This window comes from Bufo bufo, chromosome 4 (genome assembly GCF_905171765.1).
Source record: "Bufo bufo chromosome 4, aBufBuf1.1, whole genome shotgun sequence".
Classification (NCBI taxonomy): Eukaryota; Metazoa; Chordata; class Amphibia; order Anura; family Bufonidae; genus Bufo; species Bufo bufo.
In genome coordinates, this window is record NC_053392.1 from 536444394 (window position 1) to 536465976 (window position 21583).

The 21583-nt window shown below is 42.2% G+C and overlaps 1 protein-coding gene across 3 annotated transcripts in view; it reads left to right on the forward strand.

Moving 5' to 3' along the window:
- LOC120999016 (SLX4 interacting protein) overlaps positions 1 to 21583 on the forward strand; it is a 225668-nt gene that overhangs the window by 169025 nt on the left and 35060 nt on the right. For all 3 annotated transcript variants that reach the window (XM_040429896.1, XM_040429897.1, XM_040429898.1), the window contains one exon: positions 18209 to 18286. In XM_040429896.1, the coding sequence (XP_040285830.1) occupies positions 18209 to 18286 (78 nt within the window). The remainder of the gene's footprint in view (positions 1 to 18208; positions 18287 to 21583) is intronic.

A 21583-nucleotide genomic window follows, 5' to 3' on the forward strand; every position in this document is an offset into this window, starting at 1 on the left:
CAGTTGTTTCTGTGATGTAGTAAAATATAATTACACGCACTTCATACGTTTCAAAGGCTTTTATCGACAATTACATGACATTTATGCAAAGAGACAGTATTTGCAGTGTTGGCCCTTCTTTTTCAGGACCTCTGCAATTCGACTGGGCATGCTCTCAATCAACTTCTGGGCCAATTCCTGACTGATAGCAACCCATTCTTTCATAATCACTTCTTGGAGTTTGTCACAATTAGTGGGTTTTTGTTTGTCCACCCGCCTCTTGAGGATTGACCACAAGTTCTCAATGGGATTAAGACCTGGGGAGTTTCCAGGCCATGGACTCAAAATGTCAACGTTTTGGTCCCCGAGCCACTTAGTTATCACTTTTGCCTTATGGCACGGTGCTCCATCGTGCTGGAAAATGCATTGTTCTTCACCAAACTGTTGTTGGAGGAAGTTGCTGTTGGAGGGTGTTTTGGTACCATTCTTTATTCATGGCTGTGTTTTTGGGCAAAATTGTGAGTGAGCCCACTCCCTTGGATAAAAAGCAACCCCACACATGAATGGTCTCAGGATGCTTTACTGTTGGCATGACACAGGACTGATGGTAGCGCTCACCTTTTCTTCTCCAGACAAGCCTTTTTCCAGATGCCCCAAACAATTGGAAAGAGGCTTCATCGGAGAATATGACTTTGCCCCAGTCCTCAGCAGTCCATTCACCATACTTTCTGCAGAAGATCAATCTGTCCCTGATGTTTTTTTGGAGAGAAGTGGCTTCTTTGCTGCCCTTCTTGACACCAGGCCATCTTCCAAAAGTCTTCGCCTCACTGTGCATGCAGATGCGCTCACACCTGCCTGCTGCCATTCCTGAACAAGCTCTGCACTGGTGGCACTCCGATCCCGCAGCTGAATCCTCTTTAGGAGACGATCCTGGCGCTTGCTGGACTTTCTTGGACGCCCTGAAGCCTTCTTAACAAGAATTGAACCTCTTTCCTTGAAGTTCTTGATCCTATAAATTGTTGATTGAGGTGCAATCTTAGTAGCCACAATATCCTTGCCTGTGAAGCCATTTTTATGCAACGCAATGATGGCTGCACGCGTTTCTTTGCAGGTCACCATGGTTAACAATGGAAGAACAATGATTTCAAGCATCACCCTCCTTTTAACGTGTCAAGTCTGCCATTTTAACCCAATCAGCCTGACATAATGATCTCCAGCCTTGTGCTCGTCAACATTCTCACCTGAGTTAACAAGACGATTACTAAAATGATCTCAGCAGGTCCTTTAATGACAGCAATGAAATGCAGTGGAAAGTTTTTTTTGGGATTAAGTTAATTTTCATGGCAAAGAAGGACTATGCAATTCATCTGATCACTCTTCATAACATTCTGGAGTATATGCAAATTGCTATTATAAAAACTTAAGTAGCAACTTTTCCAATTTCCAATATTTATGTAATTCTCATAACTTTTGGCCACGACTATACACTGCTCAAAAAAATAAAGGGAACACTTAAACAACACAATGTAACTCTAAGTCAATCACACTTCTGTGAAATCAAACTGTCCACTTAGGAAGCAACACTGAGTGACAATCAATTTCACATGCTGTTGTGCAAATGGGATAGACAACAGGTGGAAATTATAGGCAATTAGCAAGACACCCCCAATAAAGGAGTGGTTCTGCAGGTGGTGACCACAGACCAATTCTCAGCTCCTATGCTTCAGGTTTCTCCCAGGAGGTAGATTCTGGGGTGACTCTACTGAGCTAAGCTTAGCCTCAGGAGCTTCAGGCTGACTAGGTTACTCTTCTAGCCACCTGGAAATGAACTAACTCTCCCCTGTCTGGGCCTACCTATATATACTTAGGGCTCTCTAGCTCCCTCTAATGACTAGGAGGCTAAACTACACCCTAACAGGCCTGACACCCAGATAACACAGGGAAATGCATAATTAAACATCACAGTAACGCAAAAGACATGTAAACCCTTGTGTAGCGCCCACCTTTACCTAGTGAGACACTACATACGCCCATGCTACAAAGTTGCCCGTCCTCGGCGCAACATGGAGGGGCCCTGCCCAGCTGGATACTGCAGCCTGAAAGACAAAATAGAGAACAGGCATACACAGTAATCACCAGTTTAGCAATTGAAATATAATAAACAGTTTCACTGAAAGTGCAGTGAAAAGGGGCGTCGTTCTCTTCTCTCAGAATAATGTAAGGGAACGGGGCGCTGACCTTTTGCAGCGTATCAATAATACCAGGATAGTCCATAATAATAGTCCATAGAAAATGTAGAACAAAATAACAATTCTTAGAGGCTCAAGGAACACAATGAGTCCGTACCCAAGGCTTGTAGAGGGTTAAACAGGGGTTTCCCGTGAGGGGCTACCTGGGCCCATAATGTAGTCCCCAAATCTCACAGGTGGGTGCCCTTTGGTAGACCGCGTGGACCTTCTTACTGGCGGAGAGTCCTCCTGACTTGGTTCAGGAGGATTGGAAGAGTCCACAGGCTCTGGAGCTCCTTCAGGTACACTCTGAGGAGAAGAAATAACAGAGACTGAAGTGGGTTCATCCTCGGATGGAGAAACACCTGGAACAGGAGCAGGTACTACCAGGTTTAACCAGTGAGTGAGAAACCAATGAAGTGGATCTTTATCATGTATCAGGTTCTCAACAGCCTGCATAGGATCAGCAGGTTGGGCTGGCAACTCAGGCTCAGGAGATTCTGGTTCAATGTCCATTGCTGCAGGTTCTACTTCTATACAGGGTTTCAACCGATTTCTATGTACAACTTGAGAGCCTTTACCTTCTCTGGAGATTTGGTAGATGTGAGCCTCAGCGTTAGGAATGTCAGAAATAACATAGGGAATCCTTTCCCACTTACTGTCCAATTTACTGGTTCTATGGTTGTTCTTCAACCACACCAGGTCTCCCAGAGCTAAGGGTTCCACATGAGCAGCCAGGTCATAGTCTCTTTGTTGTCGTTCCCGGGCATTTTCCATGCGTTCCTGAACGATCTCTTTGGCATTGAGGAGACGTCTTTGGTGCTCCACTACCCAATCAGTTTTTGGTAGTGGGTTAATGACATCGGGCACTTGTATATCTAGGGAGTTATCAGCAGGCAACCTCCCTTGACGGCCGAACATCAGATAGAAAGGTGTGTAACCAGTGGAGCAGTGAATTGTGTTGTTATAGGTATACATGAGTTGTGGCAGCAGAGTAGGCCAATTACCCCTTGTCTCTGGGGGTACTGCTCTCAGCATCTCGATGAGAGTTTGATTCATCTTTTCACAGAGTCCGTTACCTTGTGGATGATAGGCGGTGGTCCGGACTTTCTGGCAGTTATGCAGCAGGCACAGCTCTTGCAACAGCTGTGACTCAAACGCAGACCCCTGGTCGGTGAGGATTCTCTCTGGGCAGCCGTAGGGCAGAAGGAAATGCTTCCAGAATGCCTCTGCTGTAGTCTTAGCTGTCAGGTCTTTCACAGGCACTGCTACGACAAATTTAGTGAAGTGATCAATAATGGTCATGGCATAAGTATACCCTGAGCGACTCGGCTCCAACTTCACATGATCAATAGCAACAAGTTCTAAAGGAGTTTTACTTACGATAGGATGGTGAGGCGCCCTCCGGTCATGACGTTCAGTTCGCCCCACAGCACAGGCAGTGCATTCTCGGCACCATTTCTCAATATCGTCTTTCATCCCAATCCAATAGAATCTTCTGCGAATAGTGGCCTCAGTCTTCTGCACGCCGAAGTGTCCGGACTGGCTGTGATACATTTCTAGCACCAGACTGGCATCTCAACGTGGTAGGAGGATTTGATATATCCAATCACAGGACACTGGGTCCAGGCTCCTTCTAAGCAACAGGCCTTTTTGAAGGAAAAGTAGGTGGCGATGTCTCCACAGTCTCATCAGTTCTGGGTCTACACTCTTCCTGCGGACTCTCTCAGGAGTTCTCCCACTGGTAAGGAAGTCGAGCAGTTCACCGAGGACTCTACTTTCAGACTGGAGCTTAATCCACCTTTCTTGGTCGCCTCTGGACTCAGGGATATCTGGTGAGGAAGGATCAGCAGCAGGATGGTTCTCAGTGCGGATATTATCCTGCTGGGCAAATTTATTGTAGAACGCTGGCATTTCCACTTCTTCCCAGGCATCTTTTGGTTCATTTTGGATATTAACTATGCCATGGCTGTAAGTTGAATTTTTGCATTGACCCAAATGGTATGGTTTCTATGAAACACTATCTGAAACAAGGTCTTCATATCTATTACTGAAACAGATCTGTTCACATCTGTGCTACAAATTTTTGTTTGGGGTTTTGTTGAGGTTTTGGTAATTGTTGATGGCAAGAATTGTGTATTATTGTCATCAACACTATTGAAACCTTGATGGACCTTATTCTAGGGCAATGTGCTGTGATAAAGGAGTTAACCCACAAAATGTATTACTATGTAATGAATAGGGCATTGTATACTGTCACTTGCTAATCTGTCTGTGCTCTGGCGGTGGGCTTGGCCCCTCTGTTGCAGTGCAGCCAGGGTCGTTCCATTGCTGTGGCAACCAGCCCTACTGACAGTCGGACTCGTTGGCCTATCAAGGAGCAGGGACACGGGACAATTAGTCTTGGTGCCGGCTTTACATGCTTCTTATTAGTGGGAGATTTAGGCTAGTTTCACATCTGCGGCAAGGACATCCGGCAGAGAATGGAGGGATTCAGCCGGACAGCAGCGTGCGGGTTTGTGTTTGGCCGATTGTCTGCATTTTTGCCGGAATGTGACCGTATCTCCGCCGGACCCCTCTTTACTTAATTGAGCCAGCGGACATTCCGTTTGCATCCAGCATCACGTATGCACAGGATAGGTGATAAATATATGATTACTGGGTGTCCAACCTCTGGGACCCGATCAAGAGAATGGTAGGTCCATGAGTTCCCTCCATGAATACATGTGCACCATCACCTCTACATTCACTTCTCTGGGATTGTCAGAGATGGAGCCAAGCACTGTACTTGGGAGTCCCATAATGAATAAAGCAGTGGTTACTCCTGCGCAGCACCACTCCATTCATCCAGGTCACGCTGAACCATGATTCCGATTGGCAGAAGACTCAGTGGTCAGACCCCCAACGACCTGTAGATATTTGATAAATTAATTATGTGGGGTAACCCCTTTAAATAAAAATGAATGGTTTTGCATTAGAGTACGTAATGGGATTTAACTATTCAAGTATGTTCTGTTTTAGGAATCCTTGCAGTGATGATTATACGTAGGTTATAGGAAATTAGAAATGGAAATGGAGCAAATGGAGCTGAGCTGTAAAAACAGTAGCTCATGGATAAGAATGGTGATTTATCTAGAGAAAAAGTACATATAATTCAGCAGTTTCTAGATAAAAAAATCGTAACAGGTATAGTGTGCCATTAGGCACTTGAATACAGCCAGGTCCATAAATATTGGGACATCGGCACAATTCTAATATTTGTGGCTTTATACACCACTACAATGGATTTGAAATGAAACAAACAAGATGTGCTTTAACTGCAGACTGTCAGCTTTAATTTGAGGGTATTTACATCCAAATCAGGTGAACGGTGTAGGAATTACAACAGTTTGCATATGTGCCTCCCACTTGTTAAGGGACCAAAAGTAATGGGACATAATGATAATCATAAATCAAACTTTCACTTTTTAATACTTGTTTGCAAATCCTTTGCAGTCAATTACAGCCTGAAGTCTGGAACACATAGACATCACCAGATGCTGGGTTTCATCCATGGTGATGCTCTGCCAGACCTCTACTGCATTTGTCTTCAGTTCCTGCTTGTTCTTGGGCCTTTTTCCCTTCAGTTCTGTCTTCAGCAAGTGAAATGCATGCTCGATCGGATTCAGGTCAGGTGATTGACTTGGCCATTGCATAAAATTCCACTTCTTTCCCTTAAAAAACTCTTTGGTTGCTTTTGCAGTATGCTTTGGGTCATTGTCCATCTGCACTGTGAAGCGCCGTCCAATGAGTTCTGAAGCATTTGGCTGAATATGAGCAGATAATATTGCCCGAAACACTTCAGAATTCATTCTGCTGCTGTCAGCAGTCACATCATCAATAATTACAAGAGAACCAGTTCCATTGAAAGCCATACATGCCCACGCCATGACACTACCACCACCATGCTTCACTGATGAAGTGGTATGCTTAGGATCATGAGCAGTTCCTTTCCTTCTCCTTGCTCTTTTCTCCCCATCACTCTGGTACAAGTTGATCTTTGTCTCATCTGTCCTTAGAATGTTGTTCCAGAACTGTGAAGGCTTTTTTTAGATGTCGTTTGGCAAACTCTAATCTGGCCTTCCTGTTTTTGAGGCTCACTAATGGTTTACATCTTGTGGTGAACCCTCTGTATTCACTGTCGTGAAGTCTTCTCTTGATTGTTGACTTTGACACACATACACCTACCTCCTGGAGAGTGTTCTTGATCTGGCCAACTGTTGTGAAGGGTGTTTTCTTCACCAGGGATAGAATTATTCGGTCATCCACCACAATTGTTTTCCGTGGTCTTCCGGGTCTTTTGGTGTTGCTGAGCTCACCGGTGCATTCCTTCTTTTTAAGAATGTTTCAAACAGTTGTTTTGGCCACGTCTAATGTTTTTGCTATCTCTGATGGGTTTGTTTTGTTTTTTAAGCCTAATGATGGCTTGCTTCACTGATAGTGATAGCTCTTTGGATCTCATCTTGAGAGTTGACAGCAACAGATTACAAATGCAAATAGCACCCTTGAAATGAACTCTGGACCTTTTTATCTGCTCATTGTAATTGGGATAATGACGGAATAACACACACCTGGCCATGGAACAGCTGAGAAGCCAATTGCCCCATTACTTTTGGTCCCTTAACGTGGAGGAGGCCGTAGGAGGGCAACAACCCAGCAGCAGGACCACTACCTCCGCCTTTGTGCAAGGAGGAACAGGAGGAGCACTGCCAGAGCCATGCAAAATGACCTCCAGCAGGCCACAAATGTGCATGTGTCTTCTCAAACGGTCAGAAACAGACTCCATGAGGGTGATATGAGGGCCCGACGTCCACAGGTGGGGGTTGTGCTTACAGCCCAACACCGTGCAGGACGTTTGGCATTTGCCAGAGAACACCAAGATTGGCAAATTCGCCACTGGCGCCCTGTGCTCTTCACAGATGAAAGCAGGTTCACACTGAGCACATGTGACAGACGTGACAGAGTCTGGAGACGCCATGGAGAATGTTCTGCTGCCTGCAACATCCTCCAGCATGACCGGTTTGGCATTGGGTCAGTAATGGTGTGGGGTGGCATTTCTTTGGAGGGCCGCACAGCCCTCCATGTGCTCGCCAGAGGTAGCCTGACTGCCATTAGGTACCGAGATGAGATCCTCAGACCCCTTGTGAGACCATATGCTGGTGCGGTTGGCCCTGGGTTCCTCCTAATGCAAGACAATGCTGGACCTCATGTGGCTGGTGTGTGTCAGCAGTTCCTGCAAGACGAAGACATTGATGCTATGGACTGGCCTGCCCGTTCCCCAGACCTGAATCCAATTGAGCACATCTGGGACATCATGTCTCGCTCTATCCACCAACGTCACGTTGCACCACAGACTGTCCAGGAGTTGGCAGATGCTTTAGTCCAGGTCTGGGAGGAGATCCCTCAGGAGACCGTCCGCCACCTCAGCAGGAGCATGCACAGGCGTTGTAGGGAGGTCATACAGGCACGTGGAGGCCACACACACTACTGAGCCTCATTTTGACTTGTTTTGTTTACATCAAAGTTGGATCAGCCTGTAGTGTGTTTTTCCACTTTCATTTTGAGTGCGACTCCAAATCCAGACCTCCCATGGGTTAAAAAATTTGATTTCAATTTTTTTTATTTTTGTGTGATTTTGTTGTCAGCACATTCAACTATGTAAAGAACAAAGTATTTCAGAAGAATATTTAATTAATTCAGGTCTAGGATGTGTTATTTTTGTGTTCCCTGCTTTTGAGCAGTGTATATTTTATTAGTTGGTAGTCACTGAGGTGGTGGAAATTTGCATTTGGCACTAGTATATTATAAATTAATAAAGCCCTTAGTTGGTAGTCAATTTATAATTTACATTTATAATATACTAGTGCCAAATGCAAATTTCCACACCATCCCCCCTACTCACTTACTTTATTAACTCCTATCAGACCTCAGATCAGCCCTTTATTAACCCCTATCAGACCTCAGATCTGCCCTTTATTAACCCCTATCAGACCTCAGATCAGACCTTTATTAACCCCTATCAGACGTCAGATCAGACCTTTATTAACACCTATCAGACCTCAGATGAATAAAATAAAAAAACTCCTCACCTCTCCTGCGCCGCGGCTCCTTTTCATCTCCGGGTCCGGCGTCTCGCTCCCCTGTCTTCTCCGGCCCCGCGCTTCACTGTCACCTGACAGCGTACAGCGTCAGGTCATAGTGTGTGCACTACATCCTGACGCTGTACGGGGTCAGGACAGTGCAGCGCGGGCCCCATCAAAGAAGACCAGGGAGGGTGAGTATCGGAAGCGCTTGCTGCGCTTCTTCCCCGCTCCCGATGCATACTAGTGCGCGCTTCAATAATGGAAGCGCTCACTAGTATTCGCTTTATACGCATTATCGGTATATCAGAACGGTTAGATACCGATAATGTACAAAATCCTGAATATCGCCCGATAATATCGGTACTTCCGATATTCGGTCGATCCCTAATAAAAAGGCCTTTAATGGGATTAAAACAATGACCCAGATTTACTAACATGTCTGTGCCCAAAAATATCTAGGGTTTCAACAGTTTTTTCCCCAACATGCTCAACATGGGAGTGGGGCTTAGTAAAATATGGGCAGAGCTTTTTAGCTAAGGGGGTGGGGTCTAAGCTGCTCCAACCAATAGTTGGTATTGAATGGTAAAATTGTCTATCTCTGCTGTGGCGAAAATAACCTTGCCACTGGGTTTTGGAGGGGCCTGTTTGCCAGCCTCTTGCCTCAGGATTATCGCCCATATACTAACTTTGAAGGAGAAGATAGAACAGCCACACAGCCTAAATCTGTGGAACTGTTTTGGGCAGGAAAGCAATGCTTGCCGTCGGTCAAATATGACTTCCATGGAATTCGGGAGCCCTTGCTCGGACCTGGGTGATTTTTGGATATGTTGTTCGCCCAGATCAGAGCTATCCATGCATGTATAATTTATGGGGATATGTGGGGTTTTGAGGTGTTTTCAGTGTTTTGGGAAAAATGTGTTTTTTCTGCCTGTGAGTGATTAAGTTAATTGTGTTTGGTAATTGTGTCACAGGCGATGCCCATTGTATTTGTTGATTGCATCACAGACAATGCCCATTGTATTTAGTTGATTGCGTCACAGACAATGCCCATTGTATTTTGTTAATTGTATCACAGGCAGAGGGGGGTTTGTGTACATTAGCTGGGAGTGTGTAACTGTACAATACTGTGTTGATTGGCTGTTGTGACAAGGTCCATGTGGGTGGTAACCTTGTGAGGAAAACTGTATATACAAAATGCCTTTGTGCTCATTAAACAGACCTGCTTTACCCCTTCATGAAGTCTTGGCTCATGTTTGGGGGATGGGATAACTACACTCTTGGGGATTGCTATATCACAATACTCCCCTGAGTATAAGCTCTTGTAAGAGCTTGTTTCTGGTTCCTGCTCTCTTTATTTAGGAGAGGTTCACCCACTGGAAGCTGAAGCCCGGTCTTGGGTCCAGAGTGGGTGGAGGACGGCGAGATTCCAACAAAGCTGCGGCGGTTCGTGGGGTCTGTGGTGGTTACGGTGTTAAGTGCTTGGAGCCCTCGGGAAGCACTAGAAGCATCCATCAACGGAGGTACCCAGTCGGGGTGCCAGGAGATCTGTTACATCTGCATCAGATTTCTCATCTAGACTGATCCACTGTGATAAGTCTGGTGCAGGTTTAGACAACCTGTCTAGGTTTACGCCATCTTTAGGACTAGTACATCTGGGCCAATATGTTAAATAAAGTTTGCATTAACAAATTTTGATTAGAAAAAAATAAAAAGACACCTTTAAAAAATAGTAGAAATATTGATATAATTTTAACAACCTATGCAATAAAGGTAACAGGTGTGCTTTTTAGCCCTCCTTAAAAAAAATACCAATGAAACATCAATTCACATGCACCTGAAAATCATGGCCCAAAAAAAACATACCACAGAAAAGCAAACCTCATTCTTCGAATAAAAATATAAAAAAGTTGTGGCTGTTAGGACACAAAACTGAAAAAATTATTTGCATTCCCAAGGCGAAAAATGACTGTGGCCTTAAGGGGTTAAAGAACTTTTTGTAAAGTATCAGAATGTGAATAAGTGAAACAAGGCTCACCTGTTTTCACATTAATAATTTGGTAGGCGTTCACTCCCTTTAGGGAAATTGGAGGAACTTGGATGTCCGACTCATTTCCAAGGCCTCTTTGTGTGCCCCTCTTTACTTTGCCAATTCATAATCTTCTAATTCCATTCAAGATTGTGGACACAAGAGGAATCTTGTTTTCTATAAAACAATCCGGTGCTTTGACAGTGCGTGGCCATTTTATCCATGCAGAGTCTGAATGTGTGACATAAGACGGCATTATGACTGGGGAGCAGTGACATTTGGTCTCTGAGCAGTATCACAAGTCTGGATGCCCTTGCACTGTGGTGTATTCTGTCTGAAAAGCCTTGTCTGTCGGCACTGCAGCATACACTACTCTCACTTCTTTGTTCTTTTGGAATACACAGACAATGAATCACTTTTTACCGTGAGCTTCACAATTAGAGGAAATGGTCATAAATCAAGATTTATGTTAGTTTTATGTTATGCCTTTGTCTCTGTCATTTTAGAGATTATTTTTTTCTTGTCAGCACATATAAATTTGAACTGGGAATTGGCAACTTTTTTTAATTTTATTTTAAAGTCAGTATTTCATAACTGTATGAATATGACATAATCCCATTGACCTGACTTAGCTTTCTAATGGAAATGGTTTGAATAGACTCACATGCCTGGCAGATTGTATCACACTACCAAAACAGCGTGAACATTCTAGATGCATTTTTTTTAAAGGGCATATCTTCAACAACCCATATATTCCCATATAGACTAGCTTTTATTCATCTCGCCCAAAAGAGGTTGTCCCTCAAAAACTATTTATCAGCTATCTGCAGTATAGGTGATAAATAATGGATCACAGTGTGGTCAACGACCTTTCCACACAATTTCAAGAACAAGGGATCTCCGAGTCCCATCTATGAATAGAGTGGTAATGTGCATGTTGGTCCATTCACTTCTATGAGGCTGACATAGACATCGCTACATCAGACCCATAAAAAATAATGGAGTGCTGGACCAACGTGTGCTTTACCTCTCCATTCATAGAGGGAACTTGGGAACTCTTGTTCTCAGGATTGTGGAGGTCCCAGTGATAAATAATTTTTGTGGTATGATTTCTCTACAGCTAGATAAAGCAAAGCTAATTTTTATTTAAATTCTGGTGCTCATAACAGCTGCATTGTCGTACTTATGCCCTATAATATTAATCATACCCTGTAGTCCTGGTCAGTATAAACACTTACCTTAGAACACCCCCCCCCCCCCCCCCCCCCCCTGAAAGCCACCAGACATCTTCTCTGCCATCTCTACAGTCCCTACATGCTAAAGAATCGAGTGCAAAAAGAGATCATATTTGATACTGTGATACTGGAACCACCCTTATTCATTACCACCACTCCGGATGTCCACATAAAAATAGTTGTCACCTTATCATAGGTGAAGGGGCTGGTCCCCCAAAATGCATCTTTTATTTGTATTGCTTCAATAATGATCATGTCTTCTACAGGGATGGCACCAGTGCCATGGTTTTTCTCTTTATTTCGGCTACTTTTGTAAAAACAATGTAAAAGTGGAGGGATCATGTTCTGGGACCTACTGCTCTGGGATGAGAAATGAGGACCAGCTCCAGGGGTGTTCCATTTAGATTTTTCCTACACCTCTTCTATGGACATCCTTGGTTCTATTATTGGAATTACTTTTAATAAAGTTGGCTTAGCATTGTCCAGTGAGAAGTATCAGATTAAGAGCTTCTGACCAACAGGATGACTTACAGGAGCAGAATCTGGCAGAATAAATGTTCATATTCAGGGTACTTCTGATAATAAAAGGTATGTTTGTACTGCTCTCCCCAGCCCAGCCTCTACCTAGTGCTGTCTGCAGTTTATCATAGTCAAAACCGCTGACAGACCTCCCTTTATTATTACAGGTGAGCATTTATCTAATGGAAGACTGAGAAAAAAGGATGGATGTCCACCATCTTAATTGAGAGGATGTTTTTTTGATCTGATACTGCTCAAGTTTGTGACCTCAAGAACAATCCTACAGGGCGGCCATACACATTCAATAGCTGTCAGCCGAACGATTGTTCAGCCGGCAGCTTTCTCCCAACTCCTTCCTGGCGGCTCCCCCATAGACATATACGTTCGGCTTGGCCCAACATTTATACATATTTAACAGGAAGAGAAGAGAAAGCAGTTGCCAGACACTTCTGACTGTGGCCTATCTCTAAGTAAAGAAAAAGGATTTGGCAAAAATATTAATTTTACACTATCCATCTTTACTCCAACATCATCTTTTGGGGGAGCGTTGGTAGAACCCGACAGGCATTAGACTGTAGGCAGAGCACACTGTTCTCGGGACGTTTGGCCAACAATACACCACTTTATATTGGGACCTTAACTGCTTTAAGCAACCTATGATTTTCCACAATTTGATCTTCGACTAGAGAACGATTGGTTGCCCTGTGTCTTCTATCAACCTATCTCTTTATGGCTGTCTGTAATTGACTGTTGTACGTATGAATTTCAGATGAGACAGGTGTTACCTGTTTGCAGCAGCTGTCAAGTGTTCTTTTTAAATTAGTTGGTGGGGCGAATCGTACTTGAATCAAAACCACTAATGCTAAACTAAACAGTTTACCATTATATAAAGAAAAGACAACATCAATATATTCACAGGTTCGCAGTTGTGCTTAATCATATAATCTGTAAATAAACAGCAACAGAAAGAAACTGGAGATTTTTTACAGTATAAGTTTGTAAAGTATCAACCTATCCAGCAGAAACATACGAGTGGAGCCATGGCGAGGGCTGGAACAAGTTTAAACCTGGCATGTACGCATTTAAAGTCTCTACATGGAAGGACAAAGAAACAGTATTTAGTGCATCCAAATGTTTTTGGCCATTCGTCATTTGCATAATAAAAATAATTTAACAATATAAGAAGTAAAATACATTACAGATGTGATGAATGGAGATGATGAGCGAATCGGGTTAGGACTCCTCTATCTGAACCCAATTTGTTTCAAAACTTTGTTTATAATATGCACTCTGAACCGCAGTAATTTGTATAAGGCCTTCTTCTTATAGTCACAAGTAAGGTGAGACTTGCTTAGTCCCATGCCTGTGACAGTTCGGTTCTGTGCATACATTACTGTTTAAAAATCTGAAGCTGAACTTGGGTTTGTGCCTCATCAACAAAGCCAAGTTTTTTTTTTTGACTATATGACACATCGGACTATAAGAAACACCTAGGATTTGGAGGAGGAAAATAAGAAAAAAAATATTTTCCATCGGACCTCAGAGCAGACCTCCGAAATCAGTTCCCCATTCTTCATCAGACCCATATCAGACCACCATTCTTCATCAGACCCCCAAGCGCTATCAGCCTCAGATCAGACCACCCCATCAGCCTCAGATCAAACCCCCCAGCCTCCATTAGCCTCAGATCAGACCCCTAATCAGCCTCAGATCAGACCCCTATTCTGCCTCAGATCAGACCCAATCAGCCTAAATCCCTCAGCCCCCCCATCAGCAGACCTCTGGACAGTGCTGCAGATCCAGGACACACCGTTTCATTTCATCATCCGGGTCCTGCTGTGTATTGTGACCTGACGTTACACAGCATCAGATCATAGTGCGCGCCTATGTGCATTAATTTCTGCTGCTGTGCGTTGTCAGGACACAGTGCCCAGCGAGACCTGGAAGACCAGGGAAGGTGAGTACAACCTGCGCAGCGCTACTCTCACCTCCCAGTTCCTCCTGCATGCTAATGACCTCTTCCATAATGGAAGCAGTTATTAGCATTCGGACTATAAGACGCACTGTCATGTGTCCCCATTTTTGGCGGGGGAAAATGTGTCTTATAGTCTGAAAAATACGGTATATCTGTATCTTGAACTGTTTCTTAAATGTGTGGAGTCACCCAATTACTTAGGGGTTATCACACAAAAACTTTTTCACCTATCCAGAAGTTGGACTTGCCAATCCAGTGAACAAAAGGGGTCTGTAATTCCTCCACCTTAACAGAGTGGTAGCATACATGCCATTCCAGTCCTTCATTCACATGGAAGTGACATAGAGAGCAGTCTATTAGTCCCATGGAAGTGTGTAGAGCGGTAGACCAACATGCGCGCTACCGCTTCATTTATAGAGGGGACTATGGGCCCATTGTTCTCAGGATCACTGGGTGGTCTCAGTGATTAGATTTCCCCCCATCGATGATCATTTTTGTGTGATAACCCCTTTGACCTTGTTGGATTGAGGGCAATTCCAACTCTGGTCTAGCTGTAATGGTAGCCTGTATTCCATATTGTAACATGATGGCCATGTAACCTCTTTTTTAGTAACATCTTTTTGTATTGCTTATTTACCTCCAAAATATTCTTGACCATTTTACAAAGGTTATCATGATACAAATCAGCCCCTGGTGCACACTATTTAATTACCCTATCTCAGCTACGCACACACGTGGAGAATATTAAATTCCCAAGCAGATGTCCATGTTGAGATCCAAACCCAGCATTGCAAGTCAACAATGTTAACCACTGGGCCACCATCTTCAATCAAAGGAGCTTAAAAGTACATGTGCGCTTTGCAATAGCTCTCTGCTGCTAATAGAAGGACGTCCTGAGCCCAGGAAAACACCTGTGTGATGTACATGTGGCTCTAGTAAACTGTGGAAATGGGCAGTCCTGATGGGACAACCCCTTTTAGGTCTGCCCCTCTCTTTTTTTTCTCCATTGCTTTTTTTATATATAGGTTTTAATTTCCAAACCAATTTTAGGGACGGGAACTGACTACTGGAAATTCTAGGAGACAGGATTTGACAGTGTTTTAAAGTTGAAGCGTATACACAAGATTGTGTAAGGAGTTCTAGGGTTTTGATATTTTCTAAGACAAGAAGTATTTATGCTATCCCTTGTCATTTTTGTCATTCAAGTTCATGGTGTATACCAGGGATCAGCAACCATTGGCACTTCAGCTGCAGTGAAGTTACAACTCCCAGCATGCAAACATGCTTGGCTGTTCTTACAGCTCCCATAAAAGTGAATGGAGCATTCTGGGAGTTGTAGTTTCAGAACACCAGGAGTGCTACAGGTTGCTGATCCCTGGTGTATACAATATGTTGTCCCTTGTTGTTGTGTGGAGGTTCTGGCTGTCTTGATGTTCCAGTAAGTACCCAAAAATAGCGTTTCTCTAATTTTCGACCAGATTTGGCCAAAAAGAAAGTCTTGCTTGCGCCAACAAGACACAACAAAGAAGAACTTGAAAGGGGCTGGTGGAAAGCAGGGCATTCTGCCCTTGGGAATACTTTGCTTTAGCACCAGACACAAGGTGAAATATCCTTCAGTCTGCTGTACATCACGAGGTGGATAACTTTTTTTATCTGCATATTGCAAAAGGCAATATACTAGAGATCTGTAGGAAATTTGGGATGAATAAATGGGCAAGTCTCATGGGTTACATCAGTCTCTGTAGACTGCAGTCAATTCTAATGATATTTTACAGAAGCTGTAATACCTGTTGTTATACAGCACATGTATTCAAGCATTATATGGCACTATTACATATTTGTACTATGGTAATTTTATATTGATACTATACGGCAGTATCGTGATGGAACCTGATTATTATAGCAGTACTGTCCTCCTTCCCCCTGTTCTTAAACAGAATCTGTCAACTCCAAAACACCACCTAAACTAAATGAAGCCTCTCAATTATGTGCGTGAGCTCAGGAGTCCTCTCAATGCATTTAACTGCTGGTTTGTGGGAGCACACTGTCGGAATACAAGTATGAAAAAGGAGGAAATAATGGAAAACCTTTAGAAATGGCTAACATTTATTCAAGTTGCAGAAGGAATAACCGCTCTGGAGTACAAACTGTTGCTCTAACAATAGGAGCACTGTGAAAGCTAGGATTCTTAACCCCTTCAGCTGCACATACTGGCTAGCTCTGCAGGCAGTGAGGAGACAATGCTGGGCACTGGAGCTGACATACTACAGAGAGCATTGCACAAGAAGGTAGGGGGAAGATCCTGTGTGTATTAGCAGTGTCATTATACAATTGGGACTTGTAGTTCTACACTAAGTTGCTGTTGATTCTCCCAACACTCAGGACAGCTCTTGTATCCACTCCCTTAGCAGTGTCATTATACAGCTTGGACTTGTAGTCCTACACATACAACATGCTGCAGAGTCTCCCAGCAGGCAGACATGTCACTCAGGGCAGCTCTTGTATCCACTCCCTTAGCAGTGTCATTATACAGCTGGGACTTCTAGTCCTACACATACTCCCAGCAGGCAGACATGTCACTCAGGGCAGCTCTTGTATTCACTCCCTTAGCAGAGCAGGGGGAGGGGCAGAGATCGTTTTTATTGCATGTAAACAAAGGGCTAGAAAAGAACCAGGGAAATTAGGAAATATATATTATTTTTTTTGCATAAAACTTGCTTAGCTCAGTTATATATCAGATTTTCAGTGCTATATTATTATTTTTTTTCATAACTCGGACAACCCCTTTAATTGATTAGCTTTCCTGTTACGATTTTAAGGGTAGGTTTACACATAAACAGATTTTCATTCATCCGGATGTGTGGGTGGAAAATCCTCAGTGGAATACAGTAGCAGCAGAATGGATTTGATTTAGTTAAATCTCATCTTCACCCTATGGAACAGTGTTCATGCAGAAATTAAGGTGATGCAGATTTCAGATTTGCACTATGTCAGGTCTTTCTGCAGAATTTTGCAATAGATGTGATGCAGTAACACATGGAGATTTTGCCGTGGAATTTCTGTGAGGTCCACAATAGATTTTTTTTTTTCCCCTCATGGACTTAAATACAATAAAGTACAGCTAGTTTCACATATGTGGTACAGCTTTCCACCAGTCTGTTCCGGCATAGAATGTTGGGAATCGGCCAGAGAAATGGGGCCGGTGGACATTCCAGTAGCATCCGGCAATGTTGAATCCGGAGAACTCCAGAACAGCTTACCGGAATGCTGTACCACAATTGTGAAAGTAGCCTAAGATATAGATGTTTTTGTATTTATGGTTTTAGATGAACACAAAGGGGGACATTTATCAAATCAGATACGTCAGTTTTTTTGTGATCCCAATTGCGGCCTTTTTTGCAACATTTGGTGAGCCTCGCCACTTTTCAAAGCAGTCTATGTTTAAGGGACAAAAATGAGAATTAGACCTAGATTATGGCACATTTACTATGTGCAACTTTTGGAAAACTTGCCCAAAAGTTGCATCTCCACACCTGGCAACCCCCTGGTGTACTTGTACACATATAGATGTTAACCACATTGCACTCTCGCCAACTATATTATTAAGGTGCGCCATTTCATAAATTTGGCACAGACACACACAGCAAAGAGTAACTTAAAACTGACACAAATCAACCACAAATGATAAATGTCTATGACATGACTACATCTGATAGAACTGAGATGTTGTCATCAGAATCTTTACCGCTGTGGCTCAGACTTTGGGCCTGTAACTTCAAGCAATCGTGTCCACATAGATGTACAGTACGTTGAGAATGTGTCTTGCATGTTTCTGTGGGAGGTCTGCATCAAAGAAGCATTACCTGGTGGCAATGTTTGTTGTCACACAAGCTTCCTCCAAAGTTATATAGCTAAAACTGTAAAGGGCTTGATGACTTATTGTTTGAATTTATTTTTAGAGGGACATTTAAACACCCTAATGAAGCGCTGCTCTTTGAATTACCTTCAGGTCCCTCCTCATACATCTGTCTCCATCATGTGCCCTTTTCATCATAACAATATCTGTAGTTTTGCTTTGTACAAGTAAATGCCAGATTTTTATGCTTTTTTCTTTTTTTGTTTAGGAACTCGTTTGCGGATTGCAGCTTATTTTATTAAGAGATGGGTTAACCTTCGCTGTGTCGTGCAACATCAGTATCGAGGTATATCATCGTGGTACTACGACTACTGCTGCTGTTCTGCTGGATTTGCTTGCCTTGCCCCTGAAATTCTACAGAATTCCACAAGGAATCTTTCCTCTGGTGTATTTAACAATTTATTTGAGTTGGTATCATTTTAAGGCACACTGCCCTTTTTCATTTTCTTTCTCCAGAGCGAGAATATATTTAGTCTATATATGAGATTATATATATTCTATATATGAGATAGTTCCAGTTTTGGATATATATTTTACCCTTATGATAAATTCCCCATGATATCTATTGAAATCATTGCAATACATGGATAGAAAAAAAAGTCATTGACACACAAAAATAACGCACCCTACTAGAAATGTCGGATTGCTGTAAAACTCGGCATGCAGTTATGTCTCAGGCAGATATGTGAATGATTACTGTTGTGATCCGATTAGACATTGGGTCTTGCCACAAGAGGGTATAAAAGTCCTTCCCCTCCTGCTTTATAAAGGCTAGAGGAAGTCAAACAAGGTCCTAGAGCCTCCTTTCAGTTGTACACTTTTCCCCAATAAACATATCCTTTCACTTTAATACTGAAATCTCTTACATATCTCATCATTACATTGACACATAGAAAGTTTCATTCGATTCCATCAACTCCTATTTGGTGCATTATTTTATTTTTGTCAATGAGCGTATAATACGTCCTCCAGAGCAGGAGGGCTATTAGATAGATGGTGATCCTGAATTTCCTAATAGAGTGTTTGAAAAGGTTTTTCTTTACAAACCAGACAACCCCTTTAGAAACAGTTATGTAATAGTCATATTGACATTAATTACCGTAATAAGTGGGTTGTGGCCTATCCAATGCCCAACCAGTTTCCTAGATGCTCCACTGAGGCTAAAGAAATGTGAATCCGTATTTAATATACATATGAATAAAAAAGAATGAGATCTTATCACCTAGTCACAGAACTGCTGGGGCCCCACTAATTGCAAGAACAGGGTCCCTGTTAAATATAGCAGCAGTCCCAACATGTGCACTAGTATTCTGTTCAAATTCTATAGGTCTGCTGAAGATAGCCAAGCGTCCCATCAGCTATCTTCAGCAGTGTGCTTGACTGCTGCTCCATTCAAACAGGCAACATGAGACCCCCCCCGATTATTGAGGGTGCCAGTAGTTAGTCTATAACTAGTATAGGGTTTGAGACAACCCTTTTACCGTTACATTGAACTGATATACAAAGGTTGCAAGTTATAGTGGCTCACCCCACTTGTCACCGTGGTAATGCTGCCCTGCTGCAAGTGATTCACCTACTCTCTTAATTTAAACAAATATAAAATAATCAGCAGGCACTCATCATCTGAATTTCACATATATAACACATTTAATAAAATGATTGATTAAATAAAATATTGTGAATAATACTATATTATATCTTAAAACTTTACATACAATATATAAAAAAATGATGACCATATAACCAATTACAAATGGATAAGAGTATCAGATGTTATAGAATCGAAAAATAGAAAATCGGATAAAGTATCGCATAGAATTATTTTGATGGGATTTTTACGAATGATATTCAAATACAGTTTCAAGTATCCATTAGATATCCAAAATGTGCTTGTCTATATGTCCTTGTTGACAATCCAATACAAAGTTCCTTACAGAAAGTACATGATTGCAATATATAATAGACCAAATTTCGATCGGTCTTTTATCGCAGATATCCTTAATTTAGGCACTGAAGTGTCTGTTGTTTTCAATAGGACACTAAGGCTGTGCAGTTATATCAATGGGTAACTTTCGAATTAATAATACGATTTGTCTTGCATAAGATCAGATAGTCAATTGTTCGTATAAAATTCGATAGCACTTACTGTAGAGGCGTCCCTCTCACAGTTGAGCTACTCACCCAGACCCAGAACTTGTCTTTTCTTTTCGTATAGTGTGGTTATGGCGCTCAGCTGTCGGCGTCCCACGTGGTAGTAGGCAGATACGTATTAAGAAAAGGACAAAGTTGTGGAGTTTGTCTTGAATGATTCCAGCTTTTTCGGATATATGCTTCTTGAGTGGCTCACCTCTTCCTCAGTGGCTTAAATCGGTGAGGTCACCTCGAAACGCGTCTGGCGGACTAGAGGAACCAAACTACCAAATAATTATCCTGCAGGATCAAGAAGCATATATCCGAAAAAGCTGGAATCATTCAAGACAACCTCCACAACTTTGTCCTTTTCTTAATACGTATCTGCCTACTACCACGTGGGACGCCGACAGCTGAGCGCCATAACCACACTATACGAAAAGAAAAGACAAGTTCTGGGTCTGGGTGAGTAGCTCAACTATGAGAGGGACGCCTCTACAGTAAGTGCTATCGAATTTTATACGAACAATTGACTATCTGATCTTATGCAAGACAAATCGTATTATTAATTCGAAAGTTACCCATTGATATAACTGCACAGCCTTAGTGTCCTATTGAAAACAACAGACACTTCAGTGCCTAAATTAAGGATATCTGCGATAAAAGACCGATCGAAATTTGGTCTATTATATATTGCAATCATGTACTTTCTGTAAGGAACTTTGTATTGGATTGTCAACAAGGACATATAGACAAGCACATTTTGGATATCTAATGGATACTTGAAACTGTATTTGAATATCATTCGTAAAAATCCCATCAAAATAATTCTATGCGATACTTTATCCGATTTTCTATTTTTCGATTCTATAACATCTGATACTCTTATCCATTTGTAATTGGTTATATGGTCATAATTTTTTATATATTGTATGTAAAGTTTTAAGATATAATATAGTATTATTCACAATCATTTTATTAAATGTGTTATATATGTGAAATTCAGATGGTGAGTGCCTGCTGATTATTTTATAAATGATATACAAAGGGCCTTGTTCCATACTTAAGGTGTATTTATTATATTTTGCATGTTCTGCCCTACAAAATGGCTTCTTCCAAAAATGCAATCCATGAATATGATCTCTTTATAGTAAAAAAAAAAAAAATGTTTATAGTGCCTGGTTACAAGATAAATATTAATCTTCTTCTATGTTACTCCCACTTGTAGTGGAATAAATGGTATTCCTCCCCAGTGTGCATTGTAACATAATACGGCTCTCACCGGCTATTTTTACACTCATCTGTCACATCATACCTGTCATACAATAACTTTGTGTAATGTAATCTCCCTACAGATGCTATTACATTTGATAAATTGTAATTTTTGTCTGTGTTGCTATGTGTGGGACGGAGATTTTTTTTTTTTTTTTTTTATGAAATGTGGTGGGAACCA